Source organism: Anabrus simplex, chromosome 9, assembly GCF_040414725.1.
Source record: "Anabrus simplex isolate iqAnaSimp1 chromosome 9, ASM4041472v1, whole genome shotgun sequence".
In the NCBI taxonomy this organism is placed as follows: Eukaryota; Metazoa; Arthropoda; class Insecta; order Orthoptera; family Tettigoniidae; genus Anabrus; species Anabrus simplex.
In genome coordinates this window covers 156,923,359-156,942,031 of record NC_090273.1, presented here as the reverse complement: position 1 = coordinate 156,942,031, position 18,673 = coordinate 156,923,359, and the positions used below count along the sequence as shown (strand labels likewise).

Below are 18,673 nucleotides of genomic sequence, written 5' to 3'. Positions count from 1 at the left end.
TGGCGAACTGTTCGTGTGTGTGTAGTGTAAGTCTATATAGAATATAGCGATGAGAGGAACAGAGAATGAGAGTTGAAGGATGGACTGTTTGATGTGTGTAGTGAAGGTCTATGTGGAATAGGTAAATAGGAAAAAGAAAGAGTGTGGCTAAGTAGTTAGTTTAGTTAGCTGTAGAGGTAGCGTCTTGCTCATGGGACTGGCTATCCGCCCAGGGCGAGATGCTGCATAGTAGATTGAGTAGGAAATTAGTTAAAATGGCGAAGTATTATATATTGTTAAGGTATATGTATAAAGGGAAATTACAGGAATGTTAAGTGATAGGTTGAAATAAGCGGGATGGTGGAGTGCATGACGCAAGATGGGAGAGGTAGGGATAGGCCTGACCTATCCCAAGGATGTGCGTCTGCACGAGTAGAAAGAGTTTTTCTCTAGTGGCTTTATGTCGCAACGATACAGATAGGTTTTAAGGCGACGATAGGATAGGAAAGTCCTACGAGTTGGAAGAAAGCGACCGTGGCCTTAATTAAGGTACAGCCCCAGCATGTGCCTGACGTGAAAATGGGAAACCACGGAGAACGATCTTCAGGGCTGCCGACGATGGGATTGGAACCCACGACTTAACGAATACAAGCTGAAAGCTCCGCGACCCTAACCGCAAGGCCAACTCGCTCGGTTTGGGAACCTGCAATTGGCGTCGTGTTACAAGACATTATGAAAACTTACCTGAGAGCAGTGCTTGATGTCTAAGAGCGAAATGTGAGAGGCCCATCACCATCCTGGATACGAGAATGGAGAAGAAGCCTGTGGCCAGCAGAGTGGCCAAACCTCCGAGCAGGTACAGCGTGAGCGCCAGTAGGAGCACCAGAGGACGCCCCAACCTGGAACAGCAGGAGGGCACTTTGATATTATAATAATAATAATAAAATCCACGGCAAAGGTTGTGGTGAGTATTGTTTTAAGTGGAACTACAACCAAACAACCCTCATCGCTCAACACTGCATGTATTTCTAACCCTTGTCCTGTTTCTCCACGAGGTGGTGATTATTGTTTTAAGAGGAATTACAACTAGGCAACCATCGTCTATATAACACTAATCAGAGAGAAAAAATGGAAGGGATCCGACACTTCGAAAAATGAAGTTATCGGCCAAAAGAAGACAAGGGCCACGAAGGGCGTGAAAATGAAAGACTCCCTAGGCCTCGCAAACCTAATAGCGTCGGGGTCGGAAAAGAACAAGAGTTGACCAAGAGAGGTCAGATAGGATAGATGAAAATTAGGAGCCTGGCACAAGTAAGTGGAAGCAATGCCAGGACTCAGCTGAGGGCCCCGTGGTCGCCAACCCACGCTCCAAAGTTCAGAGCCCCTGGAGCAAATCTCCACGAGGTGCTCTTCCTGAAGTTAGCCTCTTCAGAGGAGTTAATGAGATGAAATACGATAGTAGGAAGGGAAAGGGTGAAACCCGGTGCCGGTACATAGCCTACTGGTCTGCTCGTGGCTTAACGTCACCATCCGACGGACGAATGACCATCAAAAGCGCCATATGCCCTCCACCGCGAAGAGGTTTGGAATTCAATCCAGGCTTTTGGTACCCCTCAAACCCTGCCGACCAACGTACTAACTATGGTGTCAGACCACAAGGCCACCTGCAGTCGACTCCTGTTTCGAGGAATGCAACCATCCTCTACTAATACTAATCAGAAGAGAAGAAGAATGAGGACACTAGGCTTCAAATGCCATCGGAGTGAGCTAGGACGTAAGACCAGCGCTCCTCAGCTCGGGGACTCGGAGTTTGTAGTTCGTCTCAACACACATATATATAATAAGAGTTTTGTCTGTACATTGTTCAGAATTTGAAAATAATGGTATTTCTGTATCGGTCGTGTCCACAGTAAAAAGGAAATGCATTTTCGTTGCTAAATCCATATCAACGCCGAGCCACGAGAAAATGTATTAACAGAATTTAAAGAGAATCGGTATGTAGAGTCGGGGGATAAGAAACTACAGTCTAAGCTATAGACAATTTTATTCACCCTGGATGAAATTGTAGTTTAGGGGAAGGCGCCTAGAATTTATTTTTTAAATCCGTTTTATTTGGTCCTATCGAAAAGTACTACATAACAAAAATTATAGAGAATGAAATTTCCGATCATTTACGTTTTATTCAGTTTTACCGTACCGGCTATGATAAGAGTGGTATTTCATAGTCGGAAGAAAACTAACTGTGAAGGCCTACAATATCGAATGCGCATAACATTGATCAACAATAACATTACACTGACCATTGTTCGTTATGATGTTCTTTATCTCTTATGCTCAACTCCGATAGACGGGATTACTGCTGCGTACCAAGTAAAACAGCCTGACGGAATACTGGAGGAAAATAGCTGGGGAGTTAGAAAACTTTCTTTTTTAGCATGCCATTCCTCTGGTTCATACATTTTTTATACAGCTGGTACGTAACACACTGGTTCATCATAGTATTCCAGATATTCAATCTCTTCTCTGGCATGCTGTTTTGAATGAGCAGTGTGCAAAATTAAGGCAGAGGCTCTTAGTAATAGTAGTAGTAGTAGTAGTAGTAGTAGTAATAGTAGTACCTAGTCTAGAATTACAATTTAAGACTATTCCGAATTATAGCACCACAATTCACTAAATAACTCAACATTCAACCCTGAAAAGAGCCATTTCTTAGAGAAGCTTCTTCCACTTCACTTTTATTAAATTCTACATTAATTTCATTCCAAATTAGCAGTGAAGAGGGGGTTTGCCCTCTGGCTTGGAGGAAAAATTTGCCTTCAAGTCAGATTTTTTCGCCGCCATTGTAGTGAATTGAGATTTTCCGACTCATCGGGTACTCCTAGGAAACAGATTAGTAAAAGGGCATAGAGTTTGCCCTGGGACTCTCCACTATTCGACGCCCTCTCCCCCCTCCGAAAAGAGACGATGAGTGTTCACGGATCACGGCTGTCTGCAACTTGGTCACTCCAGCTCTGGAACTTTGGACTATTACATCGGCACGTAGTAGTGTTCGTTAAAAGCGAGAAAGGTGGTTTTTCATTTGATCGAGTATTTCATATGAAAGCATTGCTTTTAATGGCGCCATTGCTACTGACCTATGTTCATTTCAGTTGGGAAAACATCTGAGGATGTAAAAAGCAGGTGGAGAGTGAGCGTCTGCCATTATAATGAAAACTGCTCAACTCGATTCTGACTGGCAGTAGACAAGTGGGCCTACCATCGTAATGGAAACTCCCCAACTTGATTGTGACTGATAGTAGGAAACAGTCTTTACATGAAAAAAGACTTATAGAGAATTCCGGCCCGTTTCTGGGGTAACGTTAAGAGCTATGCTCACTCACAACGTGTACATTACTTACGATAGATCTGTATACAGTGCAGAATTCCGTAGCGAAGCACGGGTACATCAGCTAGTACTCATATAAACACAACAACCACAAAAACACACACGTACAGCAAGGGAGGTGGCCTACACTATGAACAACCGCGATATATTGGGACAACGCCAAACAGGGCAGTAGTGATTATTGTTTTAAGAGGAAGTACAACTGAGCAACCATCCTCTATATAACACTAATCAGAGAGAAAAAATGGAAGAGATCCAACACTTCGGAAAATGAAGGTATCGGCCAAAGAAAGACAAAGGCCACGAAGGGCGTGAAAATTAAAGATTCCCTACGTTTTGAATGCTCTAATACCGTCCGGAATGGAAAAGAACAAGCGTTGGCCAAGGTGGTGGTGGTGATTATTGTTTTAAGAGGAAGTACAACTGGGCAACCATCCTCTATATAACACTAATCAGAGAGAAAAATGGAAGGGATCCAACACTTCGAAAAATGAAGATATCGGCCAAAGGAAGACAAGGGCCATGAAGGGCGTGAAAATGAAAGACTCCCTAGCCCTCGCAAACCTAATAGCGTCGGGGTCGGAAAAGAACAAGAGTTGACCAAGGGAAGTTGGATAGGATAGATAAAAGTGAGGAGCCTTGCACAAGTAAGTGAAAGTAATGCCAGGACTCAGCTAAGTGTCCCCTGGTCGACATTCCACACTCCCAAGTTGAGAGCAACTGCGGCCCCTTTTAGTCGCCTCTTACGACAAGCAGGGGATATCGTGTGTGTTATTCTACCGCCCCCACCCGCAAGGAAACGGCTAACAAGAAAACGAAGAAGAAGAAGAAGAAGAGCAACGGGGTGGGGGGGGGGCATGAAAATGAAAACCATCTTGAGGACAGCCGACGGTGGGGTTTGAACGCACTTGCCTCGCAAATACAGAGCTTGCCTCCATCGGCATAGTGGCCTCGTACGAGTATCAGCCAGCCCCGCACTGTAGGGGTAGCTTACCCGGAGGCCCCGGGTACAATTCGCGGCCAGCTCAGGGATTTTTACCTAGATATGAGGGCCGGTTCGAGGTCCACTCAGCCTACGTGATTGCAATCGAGGAGCTACCTGACGGTGAGACAGCGGCCCCGATCAAGAAAGCCAAGAGTAACGGCCGGGAGGATTCATCGTGCTGACGACACGTCACCTCGTAATATGCAGGCCTTCGGGCTGAGCAGCGGTCGCTTGGTAGGCCATGGCTCTTCGGGACCGTTCCGCTCTGGGGGAGGGGGTATTTTAAGATTTAATTTGTACAATTTTATCTTAAAAAATAAACAAATTGGCAATAAAATAACCCGAAACATTTATATTCTGTAAAAAGAAGAAAACAAGACAGCCCGGTATTTTGGCTTAATGGTCACCGTAGGGGCCTTCGGATCAGACGGCCTCGGGTTCGATTTCCGGTCGGGTCGCTGATTTTAACTTCACTTGGTTAATTCCTCTAGTTCGGGGACTGGGCGCTTTTCTTCGTCTAATACCATCTTCATATACAACACAACTACATCCCTCGAGATTGGGCTGGCGTCAGGCGACACATGCGTACGGCGCCGAGCAGAGGTGACTGGGAAAAGACCAGAAACAAGACAGCAAATATCAGACTATACTCGTACGTGAATCGAATTACGATAGTTTGCCTGAAGGACTTCATGAACATCGCTGACACCCACCAATAATTTCTTTCGCACATTTTTCCAAAGTCTGGGATAACTTGATATCCCACCATATAAGCTGTCCTACTTGGGTGTAATTCGGGACGCGGGTATTTTTCTGACAATTCGGGTTGTCCCAGACACAGGCCGACACTCCACGAGTGCCACCTGCTACGCCTTTTGACTCGCAGTAATGAAGTAGACTGTAATTGGCGTTAATTTCAGGGAACTCTATCACTGTGACGTCACGTGCTCCATCTGACTCACTCGAAGATCGAAACCGTGGCCTACTCTCGTAATAACAAAGTCACGAGAACACCTCTCCTCTCCAGAGTTATAAATGAATTTCTAAGCGCTAAACCGGTCCTTCTCTGTTTCGTGAACCTGCAGACCGAGTTCTGTGCTGTGTAGTGGAGCCTTTCAATGACAGGCCGTTATCTAGGATTAAATGTCGTTCTGATAACATTGACTGTGGTTGTTGTGGACCCATCCCCTCTTAACTCTGATCAGGAAGGTAATGAAGATATCGCCCAAAGGAAAGAAAGGCCACGAAGGGCGTGAAAATGAGACCCCCCCCCCAGGCCTCAATACCTAATGCCGCTGGGGACGAAAAGAACACGAGTTCACCGAGTGAGGTCGGATAGGATAGATGAAAGTGAGGAGCCTGGCACAAGTAAGCGGAAGCAATGACAGGACTCAGATAACGGCCTCGTAGTCACCAACCCACGCTCCTCCAGTTCAGAGCTCTTGGGGTAGCTTTTAGTCGCATCTTACAACAGAGAGGGGATACCGCAGATATATTGTACCACTCCCACCCGCAGGATGAAAGCGAGCAGTACCATACTCAACTACGGGTGGTGGCGGGCAGCCCACACAGCCTTATCGGGGTTCACCTCTGTTGACAGTCAACTACACGAGAAAAGAATGTGTATAGACGGAGCGGTGTGAGCTTGCGTTCGAGAGATAGTCGGTTTGAACCCCACTGCCGTTAGCCCTGAAGATGGTTTTACGTGATTTCCCATTTTCACACCAGACATGCTAGCGCTCTACGGTCCCTTCCTTCCCACTCCTAGCCGTTTCCTATTCCATCGTCGCCATAGGACTTACTGTATCTGTGTCGGTGCGACGTAAAGCAAAGGGGTGTATAGTTGCTAAGTGAGCCGATAATCCTTACAACGGAAAGGTGAACACACAGACATGAAACAGGAAAGAAGTTGCACAGGGATTGCATAATGGAATGGAATTCCTTAACTACGAGATTGTAACTAATGGCATGTAGGCCTATATTGAGTCGTAAGACAGAAGGCTGGTTGAATCTCCGTTAAAAAAAAAAAACCACGGCACTTAACGCCCTTGAAAGGGTCTTGGCCTGCCCAGCGACCGCTGCTCAGCCCGAAGGCCTGCAGATTACGAGGGGTCCTGTGGTCAGCACGACGCATCCTCTCGGCCGTTATTCTGGGCTTTCGAGACGGGGGACCGCCATCTCACCGTCAGATAGCTCCTCAATTCTAATCATGTAGGCTGAGTGGACCTCGAACCAGCCCTCAGGTCGAGAGAAAAATCCCTGACCTGGCTGGGAATCGAACCCAGGGCCTCCGAGCGAGAGGCAGGCACGCTACCCCTACATCACGGGGCCAGCTTGAATCTGCATAAGCTGTCATAAATAGCCTAAACGTCACTGAACAGGTACCAATATTAGGAAACTTAGGTGAGGTAGTATCCCCTTGCTTTCTTCATTGAATCAGAATCCGTCTGAGAAGCCTAGGGGTGTGCAATACTTCCGCACCATTTATTTCAGAGACTGGATGCAGAAGGAAAGGTGCAACTAGCTTTTAAGAAAGTTTCGAAGAACTTACAGAATATTCGCCACTTTTTGTTGATGTGCAAACTGTTTACTTTTCTCCTTGTAAATGTAAAGTCTAGACACAGTTCGGAACATGTATTATCACAGTAGTTGGACGTATGTCGCATGCCGAAATGCCAACTGTGGACAGAAGCATCGAGTGAGTTCGCTGTGCGGTACAGGTGGCGCAGCTGAGATAGTGGGTTCGAACCTCACCGTCGGCTATCCTGAAGATGGTTCTCCGAGTTTCCCATTTTCACACTAGGCAAATGTTGGGGCTATATCTTACTTATGGTCACTGCACTTTCTTCGCAGTCCTGCCCTGTCCGAACGTTGTCCAAAACCTTCAAACACTAGCAAAGGAAGCGTGGTACTCTCACACGTTGGAAGTAATATTTTTTAAACTTTTACAGGTTGCTTTACGCCGCACCGACATTAGCGATAAGCTTCCCCATTAGCATATTGCCACTTCTATCTTGAAAGTATCTGCTGAACGTATCTTTCCTACATCGTGTGACATGGAGCATTACCCAAGGATGAGCTGTTTGCAAATACCTTATTGAATATTACGAAGTTTAAGAAGAAAACCAGTTTGAATGCTGAGGTGCCATCTTGCCGCCCTCCAGCAATCTATCTCCAATCATTCGTGAAACAGCTGTAATTTCAGCCGCCACTGACCGTAAGAAGTAGTAACATAATTAAGAACGTGCCACCCACAGCGTACGAAAACAAGACATCAAGATTTTTTTATTTAGTGACTTTCACAAAAACTTTATGTTGATTACAGCTGAAAACGTTTTCGTTCGTTGATAAAGTGACTCAGTGACACTGTACGATATCTCTGATAAAATTTCATGATTAAGGGCCGTATTTTTAGAATTTTATAAAACCAATTTTAGTCTTTTATTATAACAGCTTGATCTTTTTAAGGTTTTAAAAATATTTTAGCCTTTTATAGAAATTTCCGGATGAATTTATCATTGAAAGTGCAGGCCACAATGACGTCACAGGCCGCTCTCTCCCGCTCACTCTCGATCACCGTGACGATACCCGAGTTTGAAATGGTGGTACAAAATAATGACAGAAAGAGGGCAGAAAACCACGTCATTTTCAGTTCACGTTCATTGCAGTTTATGTATTTTGACCGGATATAATAAACAACCTCAAATATTTTTGTAATGAATTACAAATTTCATTATTAGGATTTTTCTTAAATACTGTAGGCCTACCCCATTGAGCATTTCGCTGAGTAGTGGAAGAGAGAATCTCACTGCTCCCTCCTTTTACTGTGACGTATGTTTGCTGCCCGCATTTACGTCACGCCAGCCCGGCCGCAGTAGGCTAGCCTCAACGGGCGCCCAGCTGAGCACCTCTGGTATAGACAAAACAATTAGGGCAAAATGCATCACGATGTAGTTCATCTTGGTGTTTATTCGCAAATAAACTCCTAGGGGCAAAAATCTAGCATTACTATTTAAATGTACTTACTTCTTTCTGAACCGGCCCCATGGTGTAGCGTGCCCGCCTCTTACCCGGAGGCCGCGAGTTCGATTCTTGGTAAGATGAGGGATTTTTAACCTGAATCTGAGGGCTGGTTCGAGGTCCACTGAGCCTACGTGATTGCAATTGAGGAGCTATCTGACGGTGAGATAGCGGACACGGTCCAGAAAGCCAAGAATAACTGCCGAGAGGATCTGTCCTGCTGATGACATGACACCTCATAATCTGCAGGTCTTCGGCTGAGCAGCGGTCACTTGGTAGGCCATGGCCCTCGGGGGTGTTTCGCTATGGGGTTTGTTTATTTTAAATTATTTTTGAAAGGGCCAACAAAAGTGGATATTTTAAATTTTTCCATTTGTAGTGAAAATAGTACCTTTCCCAATCCTGTGGCGTATCAGACTCGGTTTTGAAGACTCAGATTTTCGCCATGTTACCGTAAGCTCCCCACACACTAACAGTACGTCACGAGGCAAGTTCGGTACACAGTACTCTCGAAGGAGGTTCACATCATAGCGTGAACGTTAGAGAGTTGGTCATACTGATAAATACTTTTTTTTTTAATGATTCGATATTTCGCGCCGTTTTCATTTTATCAGCTGGTGGTGTGGCTGACAAGGCTGCCTGACGAACACGCGATCCTGTCAGAATGGAGGTCCTTGCCCGACTGGTGCTCTCACAGCCCGCCAAGAGATCAGTAGCGAGAGGTATCAGTGTGACCAACACTGTGAGGCTCATATACCTGGTTCACGTTGTTTCCGATCACTCTTTATACATAATATACTTTGCAGTTATTTTTAGCAGGGCTGAGTGGCTCAGGCGGTTGAGGCGCTGGCCTTCTGACCCCAACTTGCCGGGCTCGATCCTGGCTCAGTCAGATGGTATTTGAAGATGCTTAAACACGTTAGCCTCGTGACCGTACATTTTCTGGCACTAAAATAACTCCTTCGGGACTAAATTCTGGCACCTCGCGTCTCCCCAAACCGTAAAAGCAGTTAGTGGAACGTAAAGCAATTATTATTATTATTATTATTATTATTATTATTATTATTATTGCTGTTGTTGTTGTTGTTATTAGCTATTATTATTGTATTCTGTACGTACCCTAAATGATTTAGCCTAAGGCAGTCCAAATTCTCCCATACTTTTGTAAACAATAGTCTTTTCTGTAGGTATTTGCACCTATTTAAAAATCACCAAACTCCAAACAACTGTATTTCAAATTAGCCATAAGAATTACTTTCAGAATAGCCAATCTACTTTAATTCAATACAAAAAAGGAAAAAACACGTTCGGCCCAGTTGCATTTGTATCAAGAAGGCATAACACAAATTCTACAACAGATATATCGAATGGGATGGCGTGCAGCATGACTTTTAGTGCCGGGTGTGTCCGAGGAGTGGTGGTGGTGGTGGTTATTATTGTTTTAAGAGGAAGTACAACTAGACAACCATCCTCTATATAACACTAATCAGAGAGAAAAAATGTAAGGGGTCCGACACTTCGAAAAATGAAGGCATCGGCCAAAGGAAGACAAGGGCCACGAAGGGCGTAAAAATGAAAGACTCCCTAGGGCTCAATAGTACTACCGTCGGGGTCGGAAAAGAACAAGAGTTGACCAAGGGAGGTCGATAAGGATAGATGAAAGTGAGGAGCCTGACACAAGTAAGTGCAAGCAATGCTAGAACTCTGCTAAGGGCGTCGTGGTCGCCAACACAAGCTCCCGAGTTGAGAGATCCTGAAGCCCATTTTAGTGGCCTCTTACGACAGGCAGGGGATATCGTGGGTGTTATTCTACACCCGACCCACAGGGGAACGGTGACAAGACTGGTGTTGATTATTGTTTGAAGAGGAAGTACAACTAGGCGACCATCCCCTATATTACACTAATCAGAGAGAAAAAATGTAAGGGGTCCGACACTTCGAAAAATGAAGGCATCGGCCAAGGAAAGAAAAGGGCCACGAAGGGCGTGAAAATGAAAGACCCCCTAGATCTCACAACCTAATACCGTCGGGGTCAGAAAAGATGAAGAGTTAACCAGCGGAGGTCGGATAGGACAGATCAATGGTTTTCAAAGTGCGGGACGCGTACCACTGTTTCCAGTGAGAATTTCAGAAAAGAGTCGAGCCAGCTCTTTTTCAATAAAATCTTGTTCTGATTTAGTAATTTGTCTACCACTACACACCCTGCGGACCATGTGACCTTGCCGCGGTGGGGAGGCTTGCGTATCTGGGTATCTGTTGAGGGACCAGAATAACGAATGCTTCATCGAAAGGGGGGTAGCAGCCTTTCGGAAGTTACAAGGGCGGCAGTCTAGATGATTGACTGATATAACCTTGTAATAATACTCAACATGGCTTAGCTGTATTGATACTGCTGCACGCCTGAAAGCAACGGGAAACTACAGCCGTAACTAACTCCCAAGAACATGCAGCTCTCTCTGTAGGAATGATGTACTGATAATGACTTCCTCCCGGGTAAAATATTCCGGAGGTAAAGTAGGGGGCGTCATCAGGAAGATGGACACTGATATTCTGCGAGTCGGAACGTGGAATGTCAGAAGTTTGAATCGTTGTAGTATCCTAGAGAATCTGAAAAGGGAGATGGACAGACTAAAGTTATATGTAGTTGGAATTAGTGAAGTACGTGGCACGAAGAACAGGATTTTTAGTCAGGCGACTACAACATTATCAACACAGAACCAAACAGGAGAAATGCAGAAGTTGGTTTAACAATGAATAAGAAATTAGGGCAGCGGATAAGCTACTACGACCAGCATAGTGAAAGGATTATTGTTGACAAGATAGATCCCAAACCAATGCCCATCACCATAGTTCGGGTCTATATGCCTACTAGTTCAGCAGATGAGAAGAAATCGAAAGAATAAATGTAGAGATAAAAGATTTAATACAATATGTAAAAGGTGACGAGAATTTAATTGTGACGGGAGACTGGGATGCAGTTGTAGACCAAGCAAGAGAAGGTAATACAGTAGAAGAATTCGGATTGGGACAAAGGAATGAAAGAGGAAGTCGGCTGGTGGAATTCTGCACCGATCATGATTCAGTCGTTGTTAATACCTGATTCAAACACCACAAACGACGGCTGTATACGTGGATGAGTCCTGGAGACACTGGAAGGTATCAAATAGACTTCATTATGATTAGGCAGAGATTCGGAAACCAGGTGTTGGATTGCAAAACTTTCATAGGGATAGATGTAGACTCTGACCACAACTTGTTGGTCATGAAATGCCATCTGAAGTTGAAGAAATTGAAGAAAGGAAGGAATGCAAGGAGATGGGATCTAGACAAGTTGAAAGAAAAGAGTGTGAGGGATTGTTTCAAGGAACATGTTGCACAAGGACTAAATGAAAAGGCTGAAGGAAACACAACAGAGGAAGAATGGATAGTCGTGAAGAATGAGGTCAGTAGGGCTGCTGAAGATATGCTAGGAAGGAAGGAAGGAAAGATCAACTAAAAACTAATAACTAAGGAGATACTGGGCCTGATTGATGAACGACGAAAATACAAGAATGCAAAAAATGAAGAGAGAAGAAAAGAAGAAGAGATCTTAGAGGATCGAATAAAGAAGAACAAGCCCACTTACACGGCGTTTGTAGATCTAGAAAAGGCATTTGATAATGTTGACTGGACCAAGCTATTTGAGATTCTGAAGGTGATCGGGATCAGATACCGAGAAGGAAGAATTGTCTACAATCTCTGTTCACTTTACTTTGCCCAGCGACGATTTAAATACAATACATTATTGTTATTATTGAAGAACAGGATGGTGTAGCGGATTAACTGCTTCCCTGTCTTCTCGGCGACGGTGTTGCTCTTGTCAGAAAGGGCATGCGCCTTAAATCTCCGGCCACAACTCAGTGCATACAGGGGCCTTGAGCAAGCGGGATAATGATAGGTAACACTACTTGGCATCCTGCAACAATCATGGGTTATTTCTGGTGTAATCGCAATATACTCGCACTTCGGGGGTACGAAATAAAAACAATCGGATTTTGGGGGTACATCAACCAAAAAGTTTGAATACCGCTGGGATAGATGAAAGTGAGAAGCCTGCTATAAATAAGTGTAAAGCAATGCTAGGATTCAAGTAAGGGCCCCATGGTCGCCAACCCACGCTTCCAAGTTGAGAACACCTGGCCCCTCTTACGGCAGGCAGGGAATACCGTGGATGTTATTCTACCCCAACCATCCACAGGCGGTACAATACACCGAAAAAAGATATGATAACACTACTTTTTCAATTGCTTCATGCGTTTCTTAACCACGAAATATGTTTAGGAAATGGCAGTATAAATATAGCACATGTCTTATGTTCACGATGGCCGTCTCCTAACTGTCACAACAGATAGTTTCAAAACATTTGAACAGCCATGTAGAGTTAAGAAACAGCACCAACTTTCCAAGAATACAAATTAATTTCTCTCGTGAGTGCTACTTAAGGACGTTCACGACATGATGGGCGGTAATAACACGTCAATGCCCTCTGGAAATGTATTCCTACGCACGCCTCTTTGAACTAACTACACTCGCACATGAAAAGCGATACTATTTCTTACACATTCAATGGACGTTTTAGTGTAGAGGCCACCTAGTCGAGGCGGCAATGGTATGATCGATTCGTCCGAAAGGACGTGGGTTCGGTTCCCCACAAGAAAAGTGAGACTTCCACTACTGGAGAGACTAGCGGCTCTGTCCCCTCTCAGCCCACATAAAAACAGAAATGGTTATTTTTGCTTTGAGAGGAAGTACACTAGGCAGCCATCCTGCTTCTCCTTACAACGGTAATAAAAGAGAAAAATGAGAAGGTTTCCGACTTTTAGGAAAATGAAGGTATCGGTAAAGGAAAGTGAAGGGGCACGAGGAGCGAGAAACTGAAGGTGGTGGTGGTGGTGGTGGTTATTGTTTTAAGAGGAAGTACAACTAGGCAACCGTCCTCTATATTCTGTAACACTAATCGAAAAATGAAGGAATGAGCGAAAAGAAGACAAGGGCCACGAAAGGCGTGAAAATGAAAGACTCCCTAGGCCTCGCAACCTAATACCGTCGGGGTCGAAAAAGAACAAGAGTTGACCAAGTGAGGTCAGATAGGAAAGGCGAATGCAAGGAGCCTAGCACAAGCAACAGTAAGCACTACCAGATGGACAATTTCCTATTTTCACAGCAGGTAAACAGCTGTACTTTAATTACGTCCACGACCAGTTCATCCCACGTTAACTCAATACCTATTTGCGTTAGTGCGAAGTTAAACCACTAAAATAAATCACTACCGCCATTATCACAATCTCTTCTTTCTTTCTTTCTTTCTTTCTTTCTTTCTTTCTTTCTTTCTTTCTTTCTTTCTTTCTTAATCCGTTTACCCTCCAGGGTTGGTTTTACCCTGGGACTCAGTGAGGGATCCCACCTTTACCGCCTCAAGGTCAGTGTCCTGGAGCTTCAGACTCTGAGTCGGGAATACAGCTGGGGAGGAGGACCAGAACTGCACCCAGGCTGCGTCATTCCTATGCTGAACAGCGACCTTCTGGGGGGATGGAAAGATTGGAAGGAATATACAAGGAAGAGGGAACGAAGCCGCCGTGACCTTAAGTTACGTGCCATCCCGGCATTTGCCTGGAGGATGTGTGAAATGGCGGAAAAACCACTTCGAGGGTTGCTGAGGTGGAAATCGAACCATCTCTACTCAGTTGACCTCCTGAGGCTGAGTGGACCGCGTTCCGGCCCTCGAACCACTTTTCCAAATTTCGTGGCTAGGCCGGGAATCTAACCCTGGCCTCCAGGGGTGGCAAGTCACATTAACTACCACACCACAGAGGTGGACCACAGTCTCTTCTTAGGACATCAAATATTGAGTTAAACTCATATATTCTCTTGTGTTTGAAAACAATAAACGGCACATAAATAGCTCCCTCTGTCGGCCTCTAGATTCTACGGTCCTGGAAGGGTGGAAAAAAATCCATTCACACTCTGTGCGGAGCGATGTCTACCAAAGAAACTCTCTGGTGAGACACTCCCGACAAAAATAATTAAATCTCAGCAAACAGTCGCGGAACTCACTAAACTTGTGGTTTCCCCGCCATCTGGTAGAGCCAAACTGACACGAAGGCAGCCTAAAATACCTGAGGCTACAGATTATTATTATTATTACCATCACCATTACCGACGGTCCAGTTCAATACTGCTACAAACCATTTAAAAAAAATATATTTGTATCCCTAGAACTCGAACTTTTGTGTTCACGGATGAGCAATTGCCGTTCAGGCAGAATGGCGCTGTGGTCGGCACCGGTCATGAGGGCGCACGCGGCTCGGCGTGTTTCCATACGTATCGAAGTCTTTCAGGCAATGGATTTCGTCGCCACCAATTAGTAGGTGCTCGCATTAGTGATGTTCCTACTTATGCACAAAAACAGTGGAACCTCGATATCTCGAATCACCTCGCGAGCTACATTTCATTTCGAGTTATCGAAATTTCGAGGTATAGTGAATACCGTTTTTGAGCATGTAGAGCACATAATTGAATCATATTTATCGACGGGATTATGCTCGCCATGGCTTTTAGTGCCGGGATATCCTAGGACGGGTTCGTAGGCGACCTGCGCGTCGTGATGAGGATGAAATGATGATGAAGTCAACACATACACCCAGCCCCCATGGCAGAGAAATTAACCAATGATGGTTACAATTCCCGACCCCGCCGGGAATCGAACCCGGGACCCCTACGATCAAAGGCCAGTACGCTAACCATTTAGCCATGAAGCCGGACAACACCTTTGGAAAAAAAATCCGTTAGTCTCTTCTGTTTGTTACTGTTCACGTTGAAACTTGTCGTCAATACCACGCAGCCGAGCTTGTTGTCCGCGATTGCGGGGGTTGCTTTCGTACGTGACCGGTAATTAATTCACACCCGAGAAGCAGCGAGGATTCGCCGTTTTTTCGATCATCAGAAGTGTTAGTTTTTCGGTTCCCGTCATATTAGCTCCCAGCATCATCGTAAAGTTTTCTTTACTTGTTAACTGTTCCTCATAAAGCACAAATGCTGTATTGCACAGTTAATGGTGCACAAAATTCAAGTTACAGAGTATTTTTTGCTTCAAGGGAGGAAATATTTGCTTCGAGAAATCGAGAAATTCGTGTAACCGAATTTCGAGTGATAGAGAAGAATAGGACAAACAGCCGGGAAATTTAAGTTACTTAGGGCCTGTACTACGACTGTCAGTTAAACAGCCAGATGCGTAGGCTGCAGTTTTGAAAACTAGAAGTTAAATATTTTCTTGCGTATTACCAACGGATTTTAACGACAGTATTGTAATGCGGAAGATGTAGTAACATTTTTATTGGGTTGGTAATAAGGTTACTGAAAATATAGTGAAATTTAGCGCGGTGGTATACGTGTTCCCTGGTGTTTTCGTTTGTTTAGCTCTATTCATTTTGAAATTGCATTACTAGAATCCAATATCAGAATCTTATGCTATAATGTGGAAGTTCAGGTCAAAAACAGAATTAGGACTGAAATATACACATACGAAGGAATGTTAAAATTAATTAACTGTATAACGAAACTGAAACAGTTATAGAAAATAAAAAGACTGAAAATGTAACCTGGACGCGAAAGTTAAGATTCAGGTTATGTATCATGTTTTATCTAGTACTATTTACGAGGTCCGCCTCTGTGGTGTAGTGGTTAGCGTGATTAGCTGCCACCCCCGGAGGTCCGGGTTCGATTCCCGGCTCTGCCACGAAATTTGAAAAGTGGTACGAGGGCTGGAACGGGGTCCACTCAGCCTCGGGAGGTCAACTGAGTAGAGGTGGGTTCGATTCCCGCCTCAGCCAACCTGGAAGTGGTTTTCCGTGGTTTCCCACTTCTCCTCCAGGCAAATGCCGGGATGGTACCTCACTTAAGGCCACGGCCGCTTCCTTCCCTCTTCCTTGTCTATCCCTTCCAATCTTCCCATCCCTCCACAAGGCCCCTGCTCAGCATAGCAGGTGAGGCCGCCTGGGCGAGGTACTGGTCATTCTCCCCGTTGTATCCCCGACCCAAAGTCTGAAACTCCAGGACATTGCCCTTGAGGCGGTAGAGGTGGGATCCCTTGCCGAGTCCGAGGGAAAAGCCAACCCTGGAGGGTAAACAGATTAAGATAAGAAGAAGACTATTCACGAGGATGCACGTTACGGCGAAAGTAAAGTTTATATTCGTAATTAATGCTACTCATGCAGCGTAGGATCATTAATTTTATTATTAATTCAATTTATTGTCTGCTCATTGAATAAGTAGTTAGTTTCTTTCTTTTCAATACAATGTGAATAGTAACTGGCAAGCATTTATCCCACTGTAGCGTAAATACTTTAGTAGCAAGTTGTTATGAAGTAAAATAAATATAACCTCCTTAACATCCTCATTCGACGGACGAATCGTCATGAACAACGTCGTATACCTTTACTCCACATGTGCGTCGCGGATGAATTTGGAATAGATCCCGCGCGTTTGACACACATTTTAATGATTAGGAAGTGTGTACTATCACCTCTAGTACCCTACCGAATAACATAACATAGCAGCAAACGGTGATGCCCTTACGACCACGGCTACCCATGAATATTGCTGTTTGTTGCTTGTGTGCAACTGATATAGTCAGTAGCAACAACTTGCTAGCTTGGGAATTCTTTAGAGAATTCTGTGATAGCTGGACAGGAAGCATGACATACTTTATAAATATATACATAGATTACATTGTAACATTGTACAGCATCATGCAGATGTAGATTCATCTTGATTCTTTACAATGGCGTCCCCGATAGGAGCGAAGTCCCAGACCTATACATGAGCTATACAATTCCTTGCCTGCTGATAGTTTTTATTTTGACTTTTTAAATGGTGACTATATAACGAACTAAATTATTATCTGTCACAGTTCAGCTGGAAGGTGATGTTTCAAAATGTATCAATTGATAAAGCAGTAGAAACCTTCTATTCAGTACTACATTATGGCATGGAACTTTACATCCCTATACGGAATTTTAAGACTCCCAAATTCCCAAAGTGGTTTAATCATAAATTGAAGTCACTGATTATTGAAAAGAAGAAAGCACATAAGCGATACAAAATATCGGGTTTCAATAGTGATTATCAGCATTTCTCGAAATTAAGAAATGAATGCAAGTGTGAATCTAAATCTTGCTATAGGCTAAAATGTATGTTTCCAACTGTGAACGAAGTATTACTTCCAATCCACAGAAATTCTGGCAATATCTAAGTTCTAAAAGGTCATGTAATAATATTCCTTCAACAATGCATCTTAATGAAGTTACAGCAGATACTGGAGAAAATATTGTCAATCTTTTTGCTAACCATTTTTCATCTGTTTATTCTTCTTATCAGAATAGTAGTAGTATGTCATATGATTATTCTTTCTCTGTCAATCTATCAGTTATAAACATTAGTAAGGCAGAAATTTACAACAAACTGATATCTCTGGAATTAAAGAAAACTGTAGGTCCTGATGGTGTTTCAACTTACCTGCTCAAGTACTGCTCATTTCTCTCTCTTTGCGTTTAGGTCATCTGTGGACCACGGTGCTTGTGTTCTAGCTGTGTTTTTGTCTTCGTCTGCCCCCTTTAGCATACTGGATTGTGTTCTTAGTGGCCTCTTGAGCCTTCCTGTTGGCCCAGTATTCCTTCATTTTCTCGCTGAATTCTTTCCTGCGCTCCTCTGACCAATTCCCGGCTCCTTTGTGGCTAGCTGATGTAAGGGATGTTAGGAAAGGTTTAGTTTTGACCATTAAACGGTATGCATTTCTGTCAGTAATGGCGGCTTGATTAATATTAAGCTCTGCAAGATCTTTGTCCACTTGTTTGGTCCAGGGGAATCCAGTAGCTTTGCCTTTGTTAGCAACCTTGAAGATCTTATGGGATAATCTATTAGGATCCATTCTGTATAGGTGTCCATAGAAAGTCAGACGTTTTCTCCTGATGGCATCTATGAGGTTTTCTTGATGCTGGTAGAGCTCATTGTTGGGTTTGTACCATCGCCTTCCATCTGGTAGGATCCTTGGCCCTATTATTCTTCTCAGGAATTTCCGTTCTTGCACTTCCAGGGCTCTCAGTGGGTTTTTTTTTTAGTTAGGCATAGGCATTCTGCTGCATAGAGGACAGATGGTCTGACTACTGCATTATAGTGTCTCAGTTTTACATTCTTTGATAAATGCTTTGAGGCATACAGTTTTCTGCAGGCATGGTAGGCCTTGTCTAATTTGATTCTCCTTTGTTCAA

At 44.1% G+C, this 18,673-nt stretch overlaps 1 protein-coding gene across 1 annotated transcript in view; it reads right to left on the bottom strand.

The window, feature by feature from the left end:
- The window catches only part of LOC136881015 (solute carrier family 22 member 1), a 223,408-nt gene that overhangs the window by 62,029 nt on the left and 142,706 nt on the right, over nt 1-18,673 (bottom strand). Inside the window, exon 4 of the mRNA XM_067153595.2 lies at nt 724-878. Coding sequence (XP_067009696.2) covers nt 724-878 — 155 coding nt within the window. The remainder of the gene's footprint in view (nt 1-723; nt 879-18,673) is intronic.